This window comes from Bombina bombina, chromosome 2, assembly GCF_027579735.1.
Source record: "Bombina bombina isolate aBomBom1 chromosome 2, aBomBom1.pri, whole genome shotgun sequence".
NCBI lineage: Eukaryota > Metazoa > Chordata > Amphibia > Anura > Bombinatoridae > Bombina > Bombina bombina.
The window spans coordinates 279,738,181-279,766,114 of NC_069500.1; the positions used below are offsets into that span (position 1 = coordinate 279,738,181).

General features: G+C 35.5%; 1 protein-coding gene across 1 annotated transcript in view; it reads right to left on the reverse strand.

Moving 5' to 3' along the window:
* Window positions 1-3,586: 3,586 nt before the first annotated feature.
* Window positions 3,587-27,934, reverse strand: part of CDO1 (cysteine dioxygenase type 1) — a 38,398-nt gene continuing 14,050 nt past the window's right edge. The window contains exons 2-5 of the mRNA XM_053701572.1: window positions 25,836-25,913; window positions 11,241-11,398; window positions 8,252-8,421; window positions 3,587-4,006 (exon numbers count right to left, since the gene is read on the reverse strand). Coding sequence (XP_053557547.1) covers window positions 3,977-4,006; window positions 8,252-8,421; window positions 11,241-11,398; window positions 25,836-25,913 — 436 coding nt within the window. The 3' untranslated portion in view covers window positions 3,587-3,976. The remainder of the gene's footprint in view (window positions 4,007-8,251; window positions 8,422-11,240; window positions 11,399-25,835; window positions 25,914-27,934) is intronic.

The following is a 27,934-nucleotide window of genomic DNA, read 5'->3' on the forward strand; positions in this document are numbered from 1 at the left end:
GTGCTATCCTCTATCTATACAAAAACAGATAATACGGCCCTTTTTATCATCTAATAGTTTTGCTGAGATGGTCATACTAGAACTGTTCCCTTATTCATGGATAACCCATGCTGCTGACGTACAAATTTAGAGACTACTACGAACAGTGAATTAAGGTAATATTTAAGTAGGGTGGAGAGAGAGGAGGGAGGGAGGAAAAGTGCAATGTTTGTTCTCTATTCTTTTTTTTTTTTGGATCATTTTTGTCCAGTTACAGTTTGAAAAATATGAAAATCCCAACTCTGTGTACAAACATGTCTTGAGTGAAAGTTACTGACTATTTAAGTAACATAAGAGGAAAGTATAATAATATGATTTAGGTTTATTGGTTTATTTGTCAGAAAGTATTCAATTTTCACTTAATGTATGATATTATGCCCTGCGTGGCGTATTTATATGTATTTTTCGTTTTTCCGTGATTTTGTATACAGTGCTGGATATAAATAAAATATATATATAAAAAAAAGAAGTATTTTTTTCATATATAATTTATTGTGACTGCTAGCACCATGGCAAAAATTTCCTGTACATTTTTCTTATTGAGATTGAGTGCCCCTAACTAGCGTTCTTCTATAACCATCATTACTTACCTGCTGCCTTTCACCCATTACCTAAGGATCAGAATTTAAACACCATGCAGAGCTGTGGGTGTTGTGTACTGCGTCAGTGAAGACTTAGTTTGTGCCACACAAGCCACTGGTGACTCTAAATTTGTGATGTTACTATTATATATTTTGCTAGAAACATTTTTGCTAATAGAAGTTTATTGCAAAATTGCTCAACTAATAGTTCTATATATAAAGCACAAACAAATGTATGCAGCGCTATACATGAAAGCATTGTAGATATGGTATAATGACAATACAAAATCATAAAAGGTAGCAGGATTCTGGCCTTAAAGAGACATAAAACTGATGCAAAAATGTTGTAGTGAGCTAAGTCATTTTATCATTGTGGTATTGCTTGCCAAGAGGTTAAAAACAGAACAGCAATGTTCTGCTGGGAGCTAGCTGAACACATCTAGAAACCCAATGACAAAAGGGATATGTGTGCAGCCACAAATCACCAGCTAGCTCTTAGCAGTGAGCTGATCTAGTTTGTTTTCTTGGTATCCTTTGTTAAAAAACATGTTACTGATTATAGAAGTAAATAGAAAAGTCCCTTAAATTTATGTGTCTAATACATCAATGTTTCATTTTGACTTTTATGCATCAATTATAGTAGGTACTACACCTTTATACAATGTGCATCACAAAGGGAGGCACTCAAGCTTATAAAGTAGTGGTCATAAGTTTCAAATAGAACTGAGGAAAGTAAAATGATTAATATAAATGAATTGGACAAGGACTGATATATTGAACAAGGTCTTTTACGTGATAGTAAATGATTAATATGAAATCAGAGGAGAAAGTTAGCCTTTAAAAGATAACTCTGAGGCATAAAAGGGTTAAAAAGTATTGTAATTCCATTAAGGTGGTTGGTATTTTAGGTTGTAATAAAGTATGCTAATTAGGGGTGGGAGGAGTGCTGTAAGGCAGTGTTTCCCAACCGCGGTCCTCAAGTACCACAACGGGCCTGGTTTTCATTATAGCTGAACCAGTGCACAGGTGAAGTAATCAGCTGATCAGTAACCAACCTGCTCTCATCCACCAGCCGATTACTTCACCTGTGCTCTAGTTCATCTATAATGAAAACCAGAACTGTTGGGGGTACTTGAGGACCGCGGTTGGGAAACACTGGTGCTGTAGGAAATGGTCAATTCTGGATGGAGAAATGCAGGTAAGGGGTGAAAGTAGAAATTATGTTATAAATACCCTGTCCCTTAATTGTTGCATCTACACAATTCTTACAGCGTATTATATTCACTGTATTAATCTACTAGAAATTGGTTCTCAAATTTTTGTACTTTGCCAGAATTCTTTACCAAAGTGTCATCCATTCTCAATTCATCGTCAAGAAAGTTACATTCTCAGGCACCTATGGATCATTACATATGGCATTTTGGCACTTTGGGTCACATTTATCACTATTTAACTGTAATAGAAGATTCTAAGGGGTAGATTTACTAAAGGTCGAGCCGACATGATTTTAGCAAATCAAGTTCGCTCGACCTCGCTAAATGCCAACAACATACTCTGTCGGCATTTATCATTGCACAAGCGTTTCTAGTGAAATGCTTGTGCAATGCAACCCCCTGCTCACCGGCGGGCCAATCGGCAGCTAGCAGGGGGTGTCAATCATCCGGATCGGGCTGATTTCAGTCCGCCACCTTTTGACTTGACTTTCATGGATTAGTGACAGAGAGTAACATGGGAATAATATAATAACGTACAAAACTGGGGAGATCTGTGCATTGATCCTAACTTTGGGCTAGATTACAAGTGGAGCGCTAACTGCACTAGAAGTACGCTTTTTGAACGTGTCAGGTTGTGCTCATATTAGGATTTGAAAGTAAACTGTTTTTGCTCAGGTGCTAACCCGACATAAGTAAAAAGCCGAACTTACAATAATCACACACGCGATAATGTATTCCCCTATAGAAGTCAATGGAGCAAAAAAAGTGTGGGAAAAACACCCTACTCGCGTACAAACCTGATTGCATATTCTCATGTGCGCTAACCCAACATGAAAATTTCACATTCCAATGTTTTTCCACATAGAATAATATGTTCTATTTATTCATAAATAGAAATGTCTTCATATATCGGATTTTTTTTGGTATGTATATATATATATATGTGTGTGTGTGTGTGTGTGTGTGTATGTGTGTGTGAATATCTATTTATAAAATACTTAACATATTCTGCTATGTGCAAAACATTAGAATGTGAAATATTGACAGTAAATACATAGTTAAAACCTTTATTAAATATGAATATTGCATAAATATCCTTTTTCATGTTTTTATCTACTTAACTACAAATGGCTTTAATATATGTTAAAGCCCTGTGGCTGATTTTTTTAGCCCTTATAAAACTTTTTTGTGCAATATTTTTTTTAAAAATAATTATTACATGGTGTTATTATCAGTGTAACTGCACTTTGTAATGTATTTTGTGACTTTTTTGTTTTGCAAAACAGTTAACCAGAGCTCTTAGGATGCACTAAACCATCTTGCGCTAACTTGAATTACGCTCAAGAGATTGCGTTTATTTACTTTTAACTTGTAATACGAGCAAAAAATCCAACACACGCAAACACCCGCTATAAACCCCTTATTGCTCCCGCGTAACTGTTAGCGATCCACTTGTAATCTGTCCCTTTGACAGATAAGTTACTGGGTGATGGAGAATTACAGTCTGGGTGGTTCAGGTGTGACTGGGCAACTTAAGGGTGGAGTTTGGCATTCCAGGGGCAGGTTTTAGGAGTTCCCCAACTTCTTTTGGGGAAACTGGAACATTAATACATTTAAGAACATGGCTGGGCGGACAGAAACAATACTTCTATACAAAAATATAAAACATATAATTAGTGGAACATTATAAAATGCAAGTCAATTTTTATTACAAAAAAAAAAAAAAGAGAAAGAAATTGAGGGGAGACATCATAAAAATATACATATATTTAATGATTTTGAACCAAATTCATTTACTAATGTTCTAAAAACAGGTTGATCAAAATTTACAATTGTTGAACCAAAGATGTTATAATCTATACATAAAAATATTGACATGTTCAAATAAAAAAAACAAATAATAAAAAAAAAAAACCTTTGTTAATATCAATTTTACATTTATAATAGCCCATTGCACAAATGTTTTATCCATGTGTAGAAATGATTTGCTATTTGTTACAGTATTCCATATTGTCCTCTTGTGAGTCCTGCTACAGGTATATTTACAGTGTGGTCAAGAGGCTAACAAGTATCGCAAAACTACAGCATATCCAATGGCTCCACAGTATTTTCAAACATGTCCAGAACTAGTAAAGATGTTTTTCAGTTGTTTTCTTGTGACTGGACAGCAGCCTACAGAGATAAAAATGTGTACAATGAGTAAGAAAAACTGAAAGGCTAAATAATATACAGTATCTCACAGAAAAAAGTACACCCCTTACATTTTTGTTATATCTTTTCATGTGACAACACTGTGCGGCATCTTGTTAAAAATTACATTTCCAATATCCAATATTGCAGAATATACATTTTCAGTACAGGTAGTGACAAAATTAAGGTAAACAAGCTATTTGTAAGCAATTTAATACAATTTACCAGGTAAAATGGATCATTAGGAATCCTGAACATATATTTTACAGTACAGTGTCCCTTAATTATATTGTTAAGTTTTCCTATCCATTCAGAAACAATAAGACAACTCCATCATGTAGTAGTTTACTCTGACTAAATGGGAATTATTCCAAAATCAGATTAGACACATTATCATTATATAAACATTGTTATATCTTTATTCTTGATTAATGCATAAATTCCATTGACCACTCCTAGCCAATCAGAATCAGTGACTAATTTCCTTATTTCTGGATGGAAATTTATTTGCAGGTACATATAACTATTTTTATACTTGAAAACGTTTTTATTTTAATGTATAATAAATTTATATCATTTTTCTAACATATAAGCGTTACATTTGCATATACAGTATCTCACAAAAGTGAGTACACCCCTTACATTTTTGTAAATATTTTATTATATCTTTTCATGTGAAAACACTGAAGAAATGACACTTTGCTACAATGTAAAGTAGTGAGTGTACAGCCTGTATAACAGTGTAAAATGTGCTGTCCCCTCAAAATAACTCAACTCTCAGCCATTAATGTCTAAACCATTGGCAACAAAAGTGAGTACACCCCTAAGTGGAAATGTCCAAATTGGGCCCAATTAGCCATTTTTCCTCTCCATGTGACTCGTTAGTGCTACAAGGTCTCAGGTGTAAATGGGGAGCAGGTGTGTTAAATTTGGTGGGAAACACACTAATATGATGTTAGGTAATCACTGGCTTCTCCTTGTACCATTGGTAAAAAAAAACACAACCCATTATTCATTAAATATATACATATAGTCAGAGCTTCAATTGTAACTATGGTGCGTATAGTTTATATGGTGCAGAAGCAGAGTTAAAAAACACCCCAGATCCGGGGCACTGTGCACTCGGTATCACCGTTATGCTGTTATATATTAGCTACCGCATACTGCACATCACCACACATTAAATTGACTCACGTTTCGCCTACTGCTTTGTTGGCCTTAATTGGCTTATTAGATATTCTCAAGAGTAGAACTTTAATATATCAGGGGCTTATCGATACAACAAATTTGTAATGAGTGGTGATGGGCAGTAAGCGGGAGCTAATATAGAACAGCATAGTGGTGATGCCGAGTGCACAGTGCCCCGGATCTGGGGTGTTTTTTTTAACTCCACTTTTGCACCACAAACTATACACACCATATAGAGTTACAATTGAAGCTCTGACTATATGTATATATTTCATGGATAATGTGTTTTTGTTCCCAATGGTAGAAGAAGCCAGGGATTACCCAACATCATATTAGTGTGCTCTTTTAATACACTGTTTTAACACTTGTTTTTTCAGTAGAGTTTAGATGGTTCTATGCCATCCACTTTATAAACAGGCACTCACACTTGCCCTACCTAACTCTTTTGCTTCTTGATTATTGGTTATACAAGGACATTCAAGAGGGCTTGCTAAATGTAATCAGATTTAAGAGCTTTAATTAATAGGCTTTATATTTGGTTAGGACATATGGTGCTTTGTGTTTCTATATTTATAGAATAAACGCTTACAATAAAATATAAAGGATATAGAGACAATGTTCTGATGTTTAGTAAGTCTCAGATTTTATACCTGTGATCTCACATTTTTAGATTATATCAATAAAAGTTACATTTTATTTCGAATGTGTCCTCTATCTCAACCATATATGTTATCTAGGCTCTTATCCAAAGTGTGCCACATAATACCTCTGTCCCTACTTCTCTCCCATTTTTTATAAACTTGTATTTCGGTATTAGGCACTGCCCCTCTAAGGATACATAGGTTTAACCTAAGGGGACTCCCAATTTAGAGGTCTAGTCCTTGTCTTCCCTTCCTTTATTTTAGGGGTTAATTTATGATGTAGTATTATGAAAGGCTAATGCAGTTTTTATTTTGTTTGTTATAAGCCCTGCCATAACATGGACCTACGAGTCCCTTTAATGAAGTCATGTTAATGTATTACAAATAAAGGGACAGTCTACTCCAGAATTGTTATTATTTAGAAAAATAGATAATCCATTTACTAACCTTTCCCCAGTTTTGCAAAACCAACCCTTATAATAATATACTTTTTTACCCCTGAGATTACCTTTTATCTAAGTCTCTGCAGACTGCCCCTTTATTTTAGTTCTTTTGACAGACTTGCATTTTAGCCAATCGGTGCAGATTCATAGTTAAATCCACAGGAGATATATATATATATATATATATCACACATGAAATGAATGGGTACAATTATATGATATGGGATAAGGTGAAGTTTGGTAGTCTAGTTATGCGAAGTTGGGTGGGGTGTGTGTGTAAGAGGGATATTTTCATCTTCCGCCTTTTTTTTCCCCACTAGACCCTTATTATGGTTTTTGCTCCCATGTAGTCAAGAAATGTTTTTGTTCAGAAAAAGTTTGTATTTTTTGTACTTGGTTTTTTACAATTAATAAAAAACTAAAGCTAAAACTTAAGATGCATTAGATAAGGTTCTAGTTTTATAGTGATCTGCGTATATCTCTGTTTTGACACTGCCTTTATGATCTGCGTATCACTTTTCTTTCCCTGTATTTGAAATGGGAGACACTCCTGAATGTATTCTTCTTGTCATAACTGATCCGGCAATCTCTCAATTAAACAAACATGTTTTAAAAAAAGGTTTATTTTTATCCCTTTAAGAGAGGAACTATGGGATGAATTATTTAAATATTGGAAGATCAAAGCGTTATATTTTTCAGAAATACATTTTAGGTTATTCTGGGGAAATTAATGGAAGTATAATATAGCTCTACAAAATTAAAATTAATTATTTTGTAAAAGTTGGATGTAGATTTTCATGACAGAAATCAGACCTCTTAACGTTTTAAAAATGTGGTCATGTAGCTTTAATGCGACAAAATGTTAATATTTTAAATATCACCTGATATTGTTCACTTTCCTTGAGCAAATAATTGTGTATACTTTAAAATCTGTAACCTTTATTTGCTTTTTTACATTGCAAAAGATAGTAATGCTTAGCTGGACACAGCACACATTAATTATTAATAGAGGAGCGAGGTCATGAAAAATGTCTGTTTTATTTAGCTATACCAGTCAGTGGCAGACAGAACTAGATTTTGCATCATGCCTAACATTCTATAAGATATCTTTATAGTGAAAAGAAATTGCCTATAATTTAGCTACCACAAATACTGCAACTCTATACACAAAATAATTTCAGTCCAGAATTTACTACCTGAATATCAGCTTTACAGAAACATTAAAATATATTAAATGGACACGAATCCCAACATTTTTCTTTAATGATTCAGGTAGATTGTGCAATTGTATACAACCATTCAAATGTATTTATTTTATCAAATGTATTTCTCTTGATAACAATTGATGAAGTAGAAGCAATGCACTAATAGGAACAAGTTAAATACATTGGGTTAACCAATGGCAAGAAGCATATATATGCAGCCATCAATCAGCAGCTAGCTACCAAGCCTACCTAGGTATATTTTTCAACAAAGGATTCCAAGAGTACAAAGCAAACTAGATAATAGAAGTAAATTGAAAAGTTGTTTAAATTGCATTAAGTTTCATTTTGACTTAACTGTCCCTTGAAGTTAAATAATTTTGAACTAACTAGCAGTGCATGTTTGCACATAAGTCTGGCTATTCTCTGGCTGATAATGACAACTCCCTCAGATCTTTTGGTGGGCTGTGATGTGCCTTAAACATTTCTTTTTTGAGCATGGAAGAATCCTCCCCCCCCCCACTAAAAATAAACCGATACATTCTAAAAATGCTTTTTAAAACCAGCAGTGTTTAGCTGAGGATAAGTATTGTATTGATTCTCTGTGGCAGACATTAACCATGTGGTAAACTCCCTTGGATTCCCTTTGCCTGGCTCCTTACAAAAATAAATAAAATACCTGGCTCCTTGAATTTCCGCATAACTCATAGATAAAGGTTATATAAATGACAATACTTAATTATTAATACTTACAATTGGTGTCCTTTCCCCATATTTGCTCCAAAATGTCATTTTAACTGTATTTTTATGCCCCGTCCTTTGATCAAAAGTGTGGCACTGATCAAATGGTGGGCTGTACAAGTGGAGGCTTACAGCGGTCTCTGTATGACTTGGGTTCTCCACACGATGAAGACCAATACTGTCTGAAGAAGAAAGACAAACAGTGGCTTGTTAGGGAGGGAAAAAAAAGAAAAAAAGTATAAACTTGTAAATAATTCCCTTGAAATAGAAAATAAGTGGTATATATGATAGGGGTAACTGCATGGATGTGAGATGGTATATGGGATCACATGAGCATTATTTCAGATTCTAGGTAGGAAAAGGGAGGCTGAAGGATTACAGCGATGGCAAATTTAGGAGGATACAATCAATGCAATTATCAAGATGTTTAATAGGACGTGCGCTTACAAAGCAGCCCCATTTCTTACGTATGGAGGGCTAAATGGTGATATAATAAATAAGAGGTTCGGTTGGTAATGACATAAATGATTATCTAGGCTATTGTATCAATTTATTTATGTTTAATAATCGTACATTACAGCCCTCCCATGCTGATAATATTGTGACATTTTTTGTTAAATAAAGAACATCTAAACGTGTACATAATAAAGCATTAACCACAATAGGAACCAGAACATAACACTCAGCTAATGTATAAATCGTACTTATAACAAAGTACATAAAACCTACACCAGAATGAATTAAAACTGCCAACTATAATAGTTTTCTGATAGAACCAATAGTGATTCACCCACAAAATATTATAACAGATTAAAAAAGCCGTCATGTTTTCCACATATGAAGGAGGGAGGAATTGTAATGTGAGAACTGTGTGGTGGTTAATCAATCTTGTAATTAGAAGAGAGGATGATCACATGACAATGAAAATGTGTGCGTGTCACTGTATTTGTCCCCGAGACATATTGTTTTAGTAGACGGTGACACTTTTTAATGAAGCAGCATATTCATAGATCTACGTGATGCATTCTGTAAGCTTTCAAAATCTCAAGGCCTGTGAGGTCTTAAAACTTAAAGGGACAGTCAAGTCCAAAAAAACTCTCATTTTTCAAATAGGGCATGTAATTTAAAACAACTTTCCAATTTACTTTTATCAATAATTTTGCTTTGTTCTCTTGGTATTCTAGTTGAAAGCAAACCTAGGAAGGCTCATATGATAATTTCTAAGCCCTTGAAGGCTGCCTCTATTTTATTTACTTTTCACAGCAGGGGAGAGCAAGCTCATGTAGGCCATATAGATAGTATTGTGATCACACCCGTGGCTAGTGGCAGACACTGCACTAATTGGGTAAAATGCAAGTCAATAGATATTAATTAAAAGTCATGTGATTAGGGGCGGTCAGAAGATGCTTAGATACAAGTTAGTCACAGAAGTATAAAGTGTATTAATATAACAGTGTTGGTTTTGCAAAAACTGGGGAATGGGTAATAAAGGGATTATCTATCTTTTTAAACAAAAATTCTGGTGTTGACTGTCCCTTTAAAGGCATATTAAAGACAAACAAAGCTTTCATAGTTCAGATAGAAAATTCTATTTTAATGAGACTTTAAGATATATTTCTATTACCAAATTTATTTTACTCTCTTGGTATCCTTTGTTTTAAAAGCATACTTAGATAGGCTCAGGAGCTGCAATGCACTACTGGAAACTAGATGGTGATTGATGCTTACACACATATGCATCTAGTCTTTGGCTCTCCATGTGTTCAGTTAGCTACCAGTAGTGCATTAGAGTTTACTTTATATGTTAACCCCTTTGTAGAGGTTAAACACAAAACTATATGCAACAGTGAAAACTCTAACACATTAAAGCATTTTATTTTTGCACAGCTCCGACTCCAATTAATACAATGTGACATTATTTATGATTATTAGCAACTATACATAGAAACTATACATTTGTGATGTAGAAAAATCTACCACAAGTCCAGCTGCTATCATATTTTTATAACATTAAAAAATAAAAAAAATCAGCAGCTAGTTCAACACCTTAGAAAAACTAAGTTTAAAGAAAGCCTGTGCATAATAAGAGAACTAAGCAGTAACTGATAGCCTTATAGGCAACAGAGAATACACAATCATTTATTGATTAAAAAGCTTGGGATCAGCAATTTAGAGATAGAGTGGTTTTCAAATGGTATTAAAATGCTGAGAAATAGTTTCAAGGAAAGATTGAAAAGCAAGATATAGGTACAGAGGTATAAAGATGATGCATCCTGGGGCAGGGCGTATGGGCAATGAGAGATAAGATTAGATACCTGCACGTTGCAGAAAACATTCTAGTCAATAACAGTGCAAGTACTGGGTTTGAACCTCAGACTCAAAACCAAATATCAATAATAGTCATTTACAATGATACAATTTAACTGCAATATAAAAAAAAAAGTTACTAAAACAAAAGGGACATTGTAGTAAAAAAACTAAACTTCTTAAATTGTTAGAGCCCTACCGACCCATCAAGTCTATGTATGTAACCCTCTGCAAATGGATTAAACACATAGTTTCATGTACTGTTTTGGAGCCACAGATAACTGCTGGTTCCAAGCAGACACGGCTGGTGAGCCAGTCACAAAGTGTTCCGTGGTCCACATTGATACTTTATACTTTGTGGGGGTTAAGCACAGACGTGCAGGGTCAGCAGTGCTAAAATGACATGCTGTAACAAATAAGAACATAGTTTTACACTACAATGCCCTTTCTATTGGGCTGGATCATGTGAGGAACTCGTTTTGTGCACACAGAATTTATTGTGATTTAGTAAAATTATAGCTAAAAGTGAATAATATTTTCCAGTGAGCCCTTCTTGTTCCCAACATTTGTTCTGACAGCTGTGGCAAATGCATTCTCTTGTGTGCCAAACTGCAGCACTCATAAGCAGTAAAGAAGGTTCCCTCACTGCTTAACATGCAAATAAAACCAAGAGTAGCTAAACAGAATAAGTTACCATTCATATAAGCACACTGGTCAAGCTTCAGCACTCCTTCAGATTTCTTAACCATCTCGCCATTATTCTTTTTCTGTGGCCATTCGTACAATGTCTCTTTGAGACTTCCCTGAAGTATCTTCAAGAAGCAGTGGGAATTTGTGTGGTCATGGATACTACTGTATATCAAGACAAAATAAACCAAATTATACACCAGAATCCATTATACTGGATTTTCATTATACGACATATTCATGGCATTAAGTTTAAAACTGAATGAGAAAATTATTTAGGAAAAAAAAAAAAAAGAAAAGAAAAATCACAGCCTTTATAAAATCAAGGAGCACTTTTATAAAGTAGTTCTGTTTAGTTAAAGTGCGCAAATACAAAGCTAAATGTGTGCATAGGATGGAAATTTGACATCTGTCAAACCGAACAGAACAGGAATAAATTTGCCTCTTACCCGATAGTTATAAATGTTTAAATTAATTTAAAATAACAAGATAAGTGAAAATGTTCTTATGATAAAAAATGTCTTGCATCAGTTCTGTAATCTGATCTACAAATACATATCAGACACAATGACCGAGGTAATAATGTGTTATATGAGCACCAGATTATAAAGTGATGCAAAGCAGTACAGGGAGTGCAGAATTATTAGGCAAGTTGTATTTTTGAGGATTAATTTTATTATTGAACAACAACCATGTTCTCAATGAACCCAAAAAACTCATTAATATCAAAGCTGAATAGTTTTGGAAGTAGTTTTTAGTTTGTTTTTAGTTATAGCTATTTTAAGGGGATATCTGTGTGTGCAGGTGACTATTACTGTGCATAATTATTAGGCAACTTAACAAAAAACAAATATATACACATTTCAATTATTTATTTTTACCAGTGAAACCAATATAACATCTCAACATTCACAAATATACATTTCTGACATTCAAAAACAAAATAAAAACAAATCAGTGACCAATATAGCCACCTTTCTTTGCAAGGACACTCAAAAGCCTGCCATCCATGGATTCTGTCAGTGTTTTGATCTGTTCACCATCAACATTGTGTACAGCAGCAACCACAGCCTCCCAGACACTGTTCAGAGAGGTGTACTGTTTTCCCTCCTTGTAAATCTCACATTTGATGATGGACCACAGGTTCTCAATGGGGTTCAGATCAGGTGAACAAGGAGGCCATGTCATTAGATTTTCTTCTTTTATACCCTTTCTTGCCAGCCACGCTGTGGAGTACTTGAACGCATGTGATGGAGCATTGTCCTGCATGAAAATCATGTTTTTCTTGAAGGATGCAGACTTCTTCCTGTACCACTGCTTGAAGAAGGTGTCTTCCAGAAACTGGCAGTAGGACTGGGAGTTGAGCTTGACTCCATCCTCAACCCGAAAAGGCCCCAGAAGCTCATCTTTGATGATACCAGCCCAAACCAGTACTCCACCTCCACCTTGCTGGCGTCTGAGTCGGACTGGAGCTCTCTGCCCTTTACCAATCCAGCCACGGGCCCATCCATCTGGCCCATCAAGACTCACTCTCATTTCATCAGTCCATAAAACCTTAGAAAAATCAGTCTTGAGATATTTCTTGGCCCAGTCTTGACGTTTCAGCTTGTGTGTCTTGTTCAGTGGTGGTTGTCTTTCAGCCTTTCTTACCTTGGCCATGTCTCTGAGTATTGCACACCTTGTGCTTTTGGGCACTCCAGTGATGTTGCAGCTCTGAAATATGGCCAAACTGGTGAAAAGTGGCATCTTGGCAGCTGCACGCTTGACTTTTCTCAGTTCATGGGCAGTTATTTTGCGCCTTGGTTTTTCCACACGCTTCTTGTGACCCTGTTGACTATTTTGAATGAAACGCTTGATTGTTCGATGATCACGCTTCAGAAGCTTTGCAATTTTGAGAGTGCTGCATCCCTCTGCAAGATATCTCACTATTTTTTACTTTTCTGAGCCTGTCAAGTCCTTCTTTTGACCCATTTTGCCAAAGGAAAGGAAGTTGCCTAATAATTATGCACACCTGATATAGGGTGTTGATGTCAATAGACCACACCCCTTCTCATTACAGAGATGCACATCACCTAATATGCTTAATTGGTAGTAGGCTTTCGAGCCTATACAGCTTGGAGTAAGAAAACATGCATAAAGAGGATGGTGTGGTCAAAATACTCATTTGCCTAATAATTCTGCACTCCCTGTATAAACAGACTATTAACTTTTTTTAATATGATATCATAATGCTTTTCCCAAAGCATGTCCCTATCCACACAAATACATTTATTAATAAAAAAAATTCTGGTAATTGAATTCAGGCAAGTAGCTAATCTATGAATCCTCAAAAAGAAAAAAATATTAACCTGTTAAAAACACAAACAATAATAAATTAAACAAAAAACAATGTGTTAGTGCAAAAGGGATATGTCCAAAAGTCAATTGGAGACTAAATCCCAACTCCAAATGTGCATAAGTGATCCCAGGGATTACTTATCAGTGGAAATAAATGCTGCAGTCGAACTCCAAGGGTTAACTTCAAATAAAAGAGATCAATGCTGCCAATGGTGAAGTCCTGTGAGACTACAGGGTTAATTCTAATGTAAGTTGGATATTCACATACTGCAGATCTTCACATCAAGCTCTAGATATAAAAGCTATGGGAGACTCCAGCAGGAGCAGATAGAAGTGAACTCAGATGAATGTTAAAACAATTTATTAAAACCTGTAATAAAATCACAAGGGTTTACAGAGAACAAACCACAGCTAGAACATCCATATATTGTAAACAATGTCTATGATTACGGTTTGCCGTTCAGAAGGTTGGTCTCCGCCCACAACGTGATATCACACGTTTAAAATCCAACGACCGTTTCACCAAATAGTCGCTTGGCTTTTTCAAGGATCTTCAAGACCTACCTCTGATGAAGAAGTTATAAAAGTTTGAAACGCGTCAGGTACATAAGGTGTTGTCCTGGCTGCTAACAAATAGACTTTTTATCGACGGCTAGTGTTTAACACTCGCAGTTATTTTACAACGATATTGTTTATGAACTTTTAACCGGACTGGACCTTATAGAATTCGTAAGGATTATTTTATGTGCATTTCTGATACCTCACATCTAATTGAGGTTATCTTTGTGAGTGATATTTTTTTACTTTTGTTGGAGCAATTCCCATTAAAAACAATATTATGCTAGGTTTGCATTGTTTTTATAATCTCTTCCTATGCGAGAATCTGAACATCCAGCGGAGGAATTGGGAGAGTGATATAAATCGTGTATGCAGATTCCGGACAGTAAAAGAGACAAGATCGCCTGCTGAGCCATTACTACACTGATCTTTGGTGACTGTCGGCTCAATACAGGGGGATGAGAGGCTGTTTGATTTAATTAGATTGATTGCCCTTTTTGGAATATCTAACATTCATTATTCACTTTGGAATTTGTTTTTACATTAATTGGACTTATTGCTACTTATAGCTGTGGACCTTAGAGTATTTGGGTCTCGCTACATTCACAATCCATGGCTTTTAATTCTTTTTAACAATATGATCTGTTTTCTGTGATATTATTTCCACTGTGACTATTTTGTATCTATTTTGCATTATAAACTGTGTGCTTTTTATTTACACTTGTGGACTAACCGTATAATAATATCAATATTACATAGAATTATAATAACCTATGTTTCAGTTTAGCGCTGTGAAGGTTTCTAATACTTGCTTATAAAAATTCTCAAGAGGAGCCAGCAGTGAAGGTTCACTAGCTCCTCTTTTTGTTACCACCAGCAGCTTAATTGTCTTTTACACTACATTTGTAAGCGCCTCCCAGGTTGTCCCTCTGCCATTCCTAGACAGAGTTACAGCCTTAAAATCTCTTGTTTAATATATATATATTTATACATACATACACACACACACACACACACACATATACACACACACATATACACACAGTAGTGAGTGTACAGCCTGTATAACAGTGTAAATTTTCTGCCCCCTCAAAATAACTCAACACACAGCCATTAATGTCTAAACCGTTGGCAACAAAAGTGAGTACACCCCAAAGTGGAAATGTCCAAATTGTGCCCAAAGTGTCAATATTTTGTGTGCCCACCATTATTTTCCATCACTGCCTTAACCCTCTTGGGCATGGAGTTCACCAGAGCTTCACAGGTTGCCACTGAAGTCCTCTTCCACTCCTCCATGATGACATCATGGAGCTGGTGGATGTTAGAGACCTTGTGATCTCCCACCTTCCATATGAGGATGCCCCACAGATGCTCAATAGGGTTTAGGTCTGGAGACATGCTTGGCCGTCCATCACCTTTACCCTCAGCTTCTTTAGCAAGGCAGTAGTCTTGGAGGTGTGTTTGGGGTCATTATGTTGGAATACTGCCCTGCGGCTCAGTCTCCGAAGGGAGGGGGGTCATGCTCTGCTTCATTATGTCATAGTACATGTTGGCATTCATGGTTCCCTCAATTAACTGTAGCTCCCCAGTGCTGGCAGCACTCATGCAGACCCAGACCATGACACTCCCCCCACCATGCTTGACTGTAGCATTGTCTTTGTACTCCTCACCTGGTTGCCACCACACATGCTTGACACCATCTGAACCAAATAAGTTTATCTTGGTCTCATTGGACCACAGGACATGGTTACAGTAATTCATGTCCTTAGTCTGCTTGTCTTCAGCAAACTGTTTGCAGGCTTTCTTGTGCATCATCTTTAAAAGAGGCTTCCTTCTGGGACGACTGCCATGCAGACCAATTTGATGCAGTGTGCGGCTAATGGTCTGAGCACTGACAGGATGACCCCCCCACCCGTTCAACCTCTGCAGCAATGCAGGCAGCACTCATACATGTATTTCCCAAAGACAACGTCTGGATATGACGCGGAGCACATGCACTCAACTTTTTTGGTAGACCATGGCAAGGCCAGTTCTGAGTGGAACCTGTCCTGTGAAACCGCTGTATGGTCTTGCCCACCGTGCTGCAGCTCAGTTTCAGGGTTTCTGCAATCTTCTTATAGCCTACACCATATTTATGTAGAGCAATAATTCTTTTTTTCAAATCCTCAGAGAGTTCTTTGCCATGAGGTGCCATGTTGAACTTCCAGTGACCAGTATGAGAGAGTGTGAGAGCGATAACACCAAATTTAACACACCTGCTCCCCATTCAGACCTTGTAACACTAACAAGTCACATGACACAGGGATGGAAAATGGCTAATTGGGCACAATTTGGACATTTCCACTTAGGGGTGTACTCACTTTTGTTGCCAACGGTTTAGAAATTAATGGCTATGTGTTGAGTTATTTTGAGGGGACAGCACATTTACACTGTTATATAGGCTGTACACTCACTACTTTACATTGTAGCAAAGTGTAATTTCTTCAGTGTTGTCACATGAAAAGATATAACATATTTACAAAAATGTGAGGAGTGTACTCACTTTTGTGAGATTATATTCTCTCTCTCTCCCTCTACACTGGGGAATCGTAAGCGGGGTACTTGCCTAGATGTGCTAATTTTTTATGCAAAGATTTATATTTATTTACTTTTGAGACATGGAGGATTTTAATCTCAGATTTTTATCTCCCCCATAATTTTAATGAATTTTGATTATATACACACACACATATATATATATATATATATATATATATATATATATATTTTAACAGGAGAAGGGGGCACTCAGCATTATATGAAATAAGTGTATACTCCGTGCTAGCAGTCCAAAATAATATATATCATACTTAAAAAGAAGGATCCCAAGAATATATATGGGACCAAAGAAGGACAAGGCTGCACTGGAAACAAAGCGAAAAACAGTATATAATGTGTGGGTACAGTAAATGAGTAAGATGAAAATTACAGCTAAACACAAACACTGCAGAAATGTAAAAATATCCCTGGTCCTTAAGGGTAAGACAATTGAAAAATGGTTTAAAAAAAAAAAAAAAGAAGGACTGAAAAATAAATATGAATGGTCATTAAAACTGCTAAAACAGCAAATCTAATGGCGGCCTAAGACTTTTGCGAGATAGAGATAGATGTATTCAAAGACATCAACCTAGTCCTACAAACACAATTGACACCTAATCTTGAAACAATTTTATTAAATCACCTCTCCCAGATAAGTTGCAAACTAAGGAAGCACCTTTTCCAAATATTAATCAATTCAGCAAAGCAATTAATACCTAGACACTGGAAGTCTCCGAAGATTCCCTCAGTTTCAGATTGGAGAGTTCAAGTCAATAAAAACCTATTGCTAGAAAGATTCTACTACCTTAAACTTGGTCAGTTAACCTTCTACCACGATATGCAATTCCTTTGGGAATCCTACATATATAGTAACGACTAATTACACTTTTAAAGATATTTATGTAATTTGATGCAAGAGAAGAAAAATTACTTTTAAGGTAAAAACGCACCAGCCAGTACAGACAATGTAGTTTTCAATCCAAGTACGCAGGAAGTTTTGTTATATGTTTTTGTTTCATGTTAGTTTTGCTTAAAGGGACAGTCAAGTATAAATTAAACTTTCATTATTCAGATAGGACTTTTAATTTTAATTGACTTTCCAATTTACTTTTATCATCAAATTTGCTTTTTCTCTTGGTATTCTTAGTTGAAACTAAACATAGGTAGGCTCATATGCTAATTTCTAAGCCTTTGAGGGCTGCCTCTTATCACATGCTTTTTAAATCTCTTTTCAACACAAAGAGACAGAAAGTACATGTGGGCTATATAGATAACACTGTGTTCAGGCACAGAAAGTTATTTAAGATCTAGCACAATACAATGCTAAATTTAAGACAATAGATAATAAACAGTCACAGTCATGTGATCAGGGGGCTGGAAGAAGGTTCCTAGATACAAGGTAATCACAAAGGTAAAAAGTACATTAATATAACTGTGTTGGTTATGCAAAACTGGGGAATTGGTAATAAAGGGATTATCTATCTTTTAAAACAATAACAATTCTATGGTTGACTGTCCCTTTAACTACGTTAGCATGTATGTAACTTGATTTGTATTCATAATACGATGTACTTTGATCAAGGTACACAAACGTATATTGTAAAGGCTTAACTAGATGTCAGGAAGAGGCAATCTTCAGAAACTATTTTATCTCAGTCCTTTTCAGATGCAAAATGGCAATGGTTTGCATCCTTATATTATTACTGGTCATCCCTAAACTAGTAAACTGCCAAGAACTAAGCTTTGATGTAAAGACTTTGCACAACTTGGACTGGTAATAGCATTAACAGAAGAAGATTTGCAGATGATTGGTTGAGCTCTGAAAGGACAATCGTTTATAGAAATGCAATGTAATTATTACATTTTTGTCATATGTGCAAAAACTCAATAAAAAAGGGAAAAAAAATACTTCCTCACTGTATACGTGAAGGAATGCAGGTGATGGACAAGCTACGTGAAGAGTACAGGATAGCTTGAAGGTATAATTTAGGTAAAAGCCTCACACAGACAGTTGTATACTGAACCAAAGGCTGAAGAAAACAGATCAGATTTTATTCAGTACGTTTATGCAACACAAGTGATGTAGAACATAACATCAATAAGTACAATAGATCAGCAAGTCAAAGGTTTCTATCCCCAGGCAGAACGCTTTACTTGCCACATAATAGCAGGAGCTGAATGTGTCAATACTGCTGATTTAGCAAAAACATCAACTGATAGGACGCAAGAGTTTGCTTTTGTGCCGTCACTCACTTTTTCTACTTCCTAGTAACTATGGAAAGCCAGCATTAAGTTCTCAGAGTTCCATAACAGGTTATGTTTTAGAGACCATCATAAAATAGTAAACCAAGTTTGGGGAGAATGTTTTTTCTTTCTGTAAGCTTCTCTGCATTTATTAAACTTTAGGTTGTTTTTTAATTGCTATGTTCTCCCCAGGACCTGTTTAATGGTCACACCACCTGGCTGATTTTACAGACCACCCAACTGCAATTAAACCCATATTAAGTTAAAATTAGCTAATATTTTTTATGTTTGTTGCACAAATTATCATTAAATAAATTTATGTTAAACTAGGCGATAAGCCTGCCCAGAGGGCAGTTTATGTTGAAAAAATACACCACCACCCCACCTAAATGTATATATATAAAAAAAAAAAAAAGTAAAAATGACAGAAAAATAAACAAAGCTATCCAAAAAATAAATAAAAAAATTTAAACCTAAACTAATACCCCTATAAAAATAAAAAATCCCCCCAAAATAAAAACACCCCCTAATCTAAAACTAAACTACCAATAGCCCTTAAAAGGGCCTTTTGCATGGCATTGCCCTAAGTTAAACAGCTCTTTTCCTTTAAAAATTTTTTTTTACTAAGTCTCCCCCTAACAGTAAAAATCCCAACCCACCAAACCGCCCAAAATAAAAAACCTAACATTTATATGGGCATTGCCCTAAAAAAGGGCATTTAGCTCTTTTGCTAGCCCAAAAAAACCCTAATAAAAATAAAAAAAACACATCAAAAATTAAAATAAAAAAAGCCTAAACCTGAGTCCCAAATAGGTACTCACTGTTCCTGAAGTCCGGCGGATCCATCATCTTCGATATTCATCCGGAGTGAAGGCAGCGTTGAGCGGAGGTGCAGAGTTGTGTTCCCGATGCCTGGATCCTCAGCAGCGGTCCTCAATGGTGGCGGTCCTTGGCAGCGTTGCTCGGCGGCATGAAGGCTCCTCTTCATCTGATGTCCGTCGTAAACTGAAGATTGAGTGCAAGGTACCACAATCAATTTGGGGTACCTTGCATTCCTATTGGCTGAAATTTTGAAATCAGCCAATAGGATTAGAGCTACTGAAATCCTATTGGCTGTTCAAATCAGCCAACAAGATTTCAGTAGCTCTTATCCTATTGGCTGATTTAAAAAATTTCAGCCAATAGGAATGCAAGATACCCCCATAAATACGGGGTACCTTGCATTCAATCTTCAGTGTGCGGTAGACGATCGCATGAAGAGGAGCCTCCACGCTGCCAAGGAACCAGGCATCAGGAACAAAGCTCTACACCTCCACTCCGCCTTCACTCCGGATGAAGATAGAAGATGATGGATCCGTCTGGAAGAAGACCTTCTCCGTCAGACTTCAGTAACCATGAGTACCTATTTGGGGCTTTAGTGTTAAGCTTTTTTTTTTAGGTGGGGTGGTTTAGATTAGGGTTTTTGAGCAATTTGTATGGGCAATGCCCATACAAAAGCCCCTTTTGGGGCAATGGGTAGTTTAAGTTTTTTAGTGTTAGTTTTTTTTATTTTAGGAGGCTTGGTGGGTGGTTTTACTGTTAGAGGGGGGACTTAGTATTTTTTCAAGGAAAAGAGCTGTTTAACTTAGCACTAAAAAAGCCCTTTTAAGGGCTATTGGTAGTTTATTCTAAGATTAGGGGGTGTTTTATTTTGGGGTGGGGCTTTTTTATGTTCATAGAGATTAGATTTTTTTTTTAATTTTGGATAATGTGGTTATTATTTTCTGTAATGTTAGCCTTTTTTATTTTGTGTAATTTTAGATTAATTTAATGTAATCTTAGTCTTTTTTTTATTTTTTTTATTATTTTATGTAATTCAGGGGTTAATTTAGAGGGTGTTGGGTTAGGGGGCTTAGTCATTAAATTTATTTTCGTTGTAGGGGTTGGCGGTTTAGGAGTTAATAGATAAATTAGGTTTAATGCATTGTGGGGGGGTTTGCAGATTAGGGGTTAATATGTTAATTAAGTGTATTGGGTTGGTGGTGGATAGCGGTTTAGGGGTTAATAAATTAATTATTTAATTTGCGATGTGGGGGAATGGCGGATTAGGGGTTAATAGATGTATTAGGTAGTTTGCGATGTTAGGGTTGGCGGATTTAGGGGTTAATAATTTTATTATGTAGGTTTTTGTTTTTTTTCTTAATACTTTGTGCGGGCGTTAGTTTTTTTTTTGTAATGCTCCGCTTGCCTTCGCTGCATCCCGATGGTGAAAGAATCCACCTGCGGTGAATTCTTTCACCACCTTGCCATTTTCGGAATCCACTGGGATAGGTGAATTATTTTGGCTGAGCATACAACTGGTGACATCGGACGCATTACAAACATGATTATAGTATAGATTATGCAATAATTGTGTGCTTTGGATAGCTTAAGTAATATTTAAAAATAGAAGAAAATGTTACATTACAGAAGTATTATGCTGCCCACACCCGGCTACTTAATGCCACCCAGCTGGCAAACAGTGGAGAACACTGAAATAGAAACATAGAATTTGACGAAAAAAGAATTTTGACGACCAAAAAGGCCCATCAAGTCTACACATGTTACTTTTTCCTTAGGATAGCCTTATGCATGTCCCAGACATTTTTGAATTCCTTTACAGTCTTTGTTTTTACCACCTCAAATGGAAGTTTATTCCATGAATCCACCACCCTTTCTGTAAAAAAATGTTTCCTCAAATTTCTCCTGAATCTGCTACCCTCTAACTTTAGATTGCGACCCCTTGTTTTGGCATTTCTTTTTTTGTGAAAAATGCTTTCAGCTTCTATTTTATTAAAGGGACAGTCTAGGCCAAAATAAACTTTCATGATTCAGATAGAGCATGTAATTTTAAACAATTTTCCAATTTACTTTTATCACCAATTTTGCTTTGTTCTCTTGGTATTCTTAGTTGAAAGCTTAACCTAGGAGGTTCATATGCTAATTTCTTAAACCTTGAAGCCCACCTATTTCAGATTCCATTTTAACAGTTTTTCACCACTAGAGGGTGTTAGTTCACGTATTTCATATAGATAACACTGTGCTCGTGCACGTGAAGTTATCTGGGAGCAGGCACTGATTGGGTAGACTGCAAGTCTGTCAAAAGAACTGAAAAAAGGGGCAGTTTGCAGAGGCTTAGATACAAGATAATCACAGAGGTTAAAAGTATATTAATATAACTGTGTGGGTTATGCAAAACTGGGGAATGGGTAATAAAGGGATTACCTATCTTTTAAAACAATAACAATTCTGGTGTAGACTGTCCCTTTAAGTCCCTTCATATATTTGAAGGTTTCTATCATGTCACCTCTTTCCCTTCTATATATATATATATATATATATATTAGACCATTGACCATTTTAGTAGCCCTCCTTTGGACAGCTTCTAGTTTATTTATATCTTTCTGAAGATATGGTCTCCAGAACTGTAAACAGTATTCCAGATTTGGTCTAACTAATCATACGTAAAGTGGCATAAGAACCTTGCTATTTCTGCTACTAATACCTCTTCCAATGCAACCAAGTATTTGACTGGCCTTACTGGCTGCACTGTGTACCAAATTTTAAATCATCTAAAATAATAATTCCTAAGTCCCTTTCTTCTTTAGTTACAGTCAGTAATGTACCATTGAGACTATAATTGGCCTTTGGGTTTTTGGATCCTATATGCATAATTTTGCTCTTGGTAATATTAAAATTTCAGATTCCATTTATTTGACCAGTCCTCTAGTTTTTTTTTTTTTTTTTTTTTTTTTAATATCACAGTTCATTTGATCAACCCCTCCTGGAACATCTACCCGGTTACAAATTTTTGTATCATCAGCAAACAAGCAAACCTTCCCCTTAAGCCCACTTCCAATATCACTTATGAACATGTTAAACAAAAAAGGCCCAAGAACTGACCCGTGGGGAACACCACAAGTAACTGATGCCTCATTTGAATGTACTCCATTAATTGAAACCCTCTGTCATCTATTTTTAAGCCAGCATTCTACCCACTTAACAATCTTAGCATCAATTCCAAGGCAATACATTTTGTGAAAGAGTTTGTTGTGTGGGACGGTGTCAAATGCTTTGCTAAAGTCTACGGCTCCTCCATGGTCTATTATTTTAGTTACATGGTCAAAGAAATCAATTAGATTAGTCTGACATGATCTTCCAGCAGTGAAACCATGCTGTCCTTTGTCTTCTAAGTTGTTTGTCTGAAGGAAAGATACAAGTCTTTCCTTTAAAAGAGTTTCCATTAATTTCCCTGCCATTGAGGTCAAACAGACTGGGCTATAGTTAGCAGACTCTTCCCTACTACCCTTTTTAAGAAGCGTGACTACATTGGAAATTTTTCAGTCGTTTGGAACAACTCCTGTTAGAAGTGACTGATTAAATAAATCAGCTAATGCAGTAGCTATTACGGATCAAAGTTCTCTTAGAATCCTTGGATGAATATTATCTGGACCTACAGACTTATTTACTTTTATTTTTGATAAAGCCCTTGAAACCTCTTGCTCTGTAAAAAGAAATGTACTTCTCACATTATTATTTATAGTAACATCCCTTAATAGAATCTCACTATCTTTACCATCTGTTGTAAAGACTGAACAAAAAGTATTCATTTAAACAGTTTGCTATTAGTTTATGTTCTTCCGCTACTCTATCATCATTCTTGAGTCTAACTATTCCTCTGTTAGTTTTTCTCTTTTCAATGATATATCTAAAGAAGGTTTTGTCACCGTTTTTTTACAGATTGTGCTATTTTATCTTCTGCATCAGTTTTAGCCTTTCTGATTAACTATTTTGTCATCTTTTGACGAGTTCTCCATTTTTCCTTATCCTCTTCTAAGCCAGTGAGTTTGATTTTTTTATAGACTGTCTTTTTTGTCTTAACTGCATGTGCTACTTCTCTTGAAAACCATATTGGTTTTCCTTTTTCTTTTACAAACAAGCCTAATACAGTTTTTAGTTGCATCTAGAATAGCATTTTAAAGGGTTTGCTATTAGCTCTGCTAATATTAGTTCAGTGGATCTCACTACAATAAGGATCTCATCTAACTAAGGATTGCATTAAAGGGACAGTATACACTGTGCATGTAATAGACACTACTATAAAGAATAAGATGCAGATACTGATATAAAAATCCAGTATAAAACTGTTTAAAAACGTAATTAGAAGCTCTCTGTTTAGGTCTGTTGCAAAGGTAGCTGGAAAGCCCACTGCAAGTGGGAAATAAGACACTCCCCCCTCTTTTGCATATGAAAAGACCCTTTACACAAACAGGAGCAAGCTGGAGTAGGTAGCTGACTGTATTCTCATAAAACTTTGGGGCTTGGTTAGGAGTCTGAAAATTAGAGCAATGTTATTTCATTACGTATATTGCATATTCAATTGACTTTGTTGATTGTTTTAATAGTTTAATTTAACAGACTACTTTTTTAAGCAATTTATTTCATTCTGTTTACTGTTTATTTTTATCTACAGGAAGCAGAATATTTACAAGTATTCAGCTTGTGAATTAGATTTTAATTTTGCAACTGTATAGTTCTAATGTAAATTCACTTAGTATTTTCTACAATAGGGGCTTTTGTATTGGGACAACAATGGTGTTTTCAATTGGTAGGCAATTATAGAGCCCCACCCTAAGTTTCTAGATCTAGAAATGTATAATATCTGCTCACAGCCCTGTCCTCTCTAAGTTTAATATGTTATTCTGTACAGAGGTATTTGGAGAAACCTATTTAGTTTCAAAAAGTGAGACTGGTTGTTCACAGCCCTAAAAAGACAAATCCATGCAGTTGAAGAACTTGAAAGTATACCAGGGTTAATTTTTTTAAAATAATGGATATAATGTTTAAAGGAATATTCCAATGCAAAAATGGGACACTCTAAATTAATACAGGTCCTACTTAGGAGCTGTAATTGTGTTACTGTGGGTTTAACCTTACAGGGGTTACACATAGTAAGCTCAAGTCACCAATTTACAATTACATTTTTGCACTACAATGCCCCTTTTATACATGCTATGTTAAAGTGAAGGTAAAGTTTCTTCCGTTTCAATACATATTTCCATTATTTACTGCAAACATAAGTTAATCGTTACTTTTAAAAAAAATATTTTCTTTTATAGCTGATTTAATCAATATATAAAAGACCCACCGTTATGATGCCTGACTCCTCCCAACTACTATTCCCTGCTTTCCTTGTCTGACGTATAGATATACGTCGGTATAAGCGCATTCACGAGGCTCAGTGAAACTGCGCATGCGTCAATCGGCGATTTGCCGTTTGGACAAATTGTGCAAAGACTTTAAAATAAATATTACCCATTACGCATATAAGAGACGGACATACAATTAGGAGACATACAATTAGGAGACATTACTTATTACCCATTACGCATATAAGGGACGGACATACAACATTTCTAAATAACATTAGAGGCGGCCGTAAGAACTCTCGTAATAGGAATACAGATGTAAAAGGAGCACGCATGCGCGAAACAGGAGCGTGCATTACTCAGAAATGAAAAAAAAAATAAAGAGTAGCGCATGCGCATATCATCAAGTCACCGATCACATGGAGTGACGGCCGCCTAACGGCCAGAATTTCAAGTGGCTGATAGAAAAACGTGATCAAGAGGAAAAACAAAACAAAAAAAACAGGTTGATTTTGCGTAGTTGAAAACTGAGTTAAAACAGATATTACTTTTTTTACAGTCATTTTTAAAATAAATCATGAATGAAAGTCATATTAATTTTGATCTAAGATTAAGATTTGAGATAGACATCAAGGTAACTTTACTTTCACTTTAATTGTATTTAATGCATGTTAGGCTTCAGGGTGAATTCATAGCTCTTTCTAAAGCATAGAGGTTACCTGCCGTGTCCTTCACCCCAGCAGAGAATCATCAAGTTAAATTTCCCATTTCCTTCATCCACAAGATTCCGGGTGTATCTGTAAAGAATAAAAAGCATTAAATGCATTCAATGTAGAAGCAAATATATTATAGCACCTATATAAAGATGACTTTAGTGTCCCTTTAAAAAGGTACCCAGTTTTTAGTTACACAAGCTCTAGGTTTTGCTTCAGTTGTAACCATGCAGCATTAAAAGGGATAGTAAATCAGAAAATGTTATTTTATGATTCAGATAGAACATACAATTTTAAACAAATTTTCAATTTACTTCTATGATCAAATTTGCTTTATTCTGGTTATCCATTGCTGAGGGGACAGCATTGCACTACTGGCAGGAAGCTGAACACATCTAGTTAGCCAATCACAAGAGACAAATGTGTGCAGGCACCAATTAGCAGCAGCTCCCACTAGTGTACGATATGTGCCTATTTTTTTTTTTAACAAGGGGTACTAAGAGAACGAAGCACATTTTGAAAATAGAAGTGAATTTAAAAGGGTCTTAAAATTACATGCTCTATCTGAATCATGCAAGTTTAATTTTGACTTTCCTATTCCTTTAAAGGGATATGAAACTCAAATTATCTTTTGTAATTCAGACAGAGCATGCCATTTAAAAAATAAAAAATTGTATATATATCATTTCCAGTTTACTTCTATTATCAACTTTGCTTTATTCTCACGATATTCTTCATTTGGAGCACTACATGGCAGGAAATAGTGCTGCCATCTACTGCTCTTGCAAATAGATAACATTCTTGCAAAACCGCTGCCAGATAGTGCTCTTGAAGTGCGCTGCCTCCTAAGCATTACATACCTGCTCTTCAACAAAAGATACCAAGAAAAATTAATAGAAGTAAATTAGAAAGTTATTTAAAAGTGCATGCTCTGAATCATTTGGTTTTCATATCCCTTTAACGTTTCTTGCTTTTACCAAAATGTCACTAAATCTACAGGTTGTATTACTTTCATTAGATTCCTGACACTGAAATGCTCAGAGCACATAAATGACCTATACTTGTTTATTAAACCTGGGAAGGAAATACAAACTCTTGAGAGACTCATTCTCTCTCAAACCGAACAGTCAACAAGCCAGTGTTGCTAGAGCTCATTATCTAGGGAAAGGGATTATGGGTAAGTTTGGACATAAATGGGCTGTATAAGAGGGGTTCTCAGTCCTTCAGGGATTTATGTGAGACTTCTCATTTCATGTGTTGATCTAGTGACTGTTTCCTTCTCTTTTTTTTATTTTTCTTCTTTATCAGTCTGGATAACTGAGCAGATTAAAAGAGAGAAATAAACAGATGACCACATTTTAGTTTCATAAATAGAAAAAAAAAAAAAAAAAAAAAAAAAACTTGTCTTGAGGTGTATTGAGGGGCAACAATGTGATTTATTTTTTCCATTGATTTTTCTTCATATACAACTGAAAATCTTCATGGCACTGGTTATAATGCAGAAGGAGAAGCAGAGGAGAAAATATTGTTACAAAATAAACAGGCAGCAGTAATATCACTCTCAGGAAAACGTATTAGAAGGAAGAAGATGATCCTTTCATAATCATTTTGTACTTAAATTTGTTGTATTCATCTTTGCTGTAACAATCACTTCTGTTTTGTTGAAAGCATTTTGTTCACAATGTGGCATTTTAAATTCAAGTCCTTCAGTTGTGCATTATTAAAAAAAAATGAATAAACACAGAATTTCTGACCAGATATAAATATACTAAAAGTTCCTAAAAATAAAATAAAATAATACTGTCTACTTCCTTAAAACAGATTACAAGTGCGTGGTAAACTGCTTTTTTTGTGATTGCGAAAACTTCACTAGAGGTTAGCTTGTTGGGCTAGTTGAGTTGCGCTTGTATTATAAGTAAAAAATAAAAGTTGTTTTGCGCAAGCGGAAATCCTAACTAAAATTACCGCGTGTGTGTATTCCCCCATAGAAATCAATAGAGAAAAAAAAAAAAAAATTGTGAGAAAAAAACAAACAAAAAAACACAACAACTAACACCCGACTATCGTGCAAACACGACTGCATTTTCTCATTCCCCATAGAACTC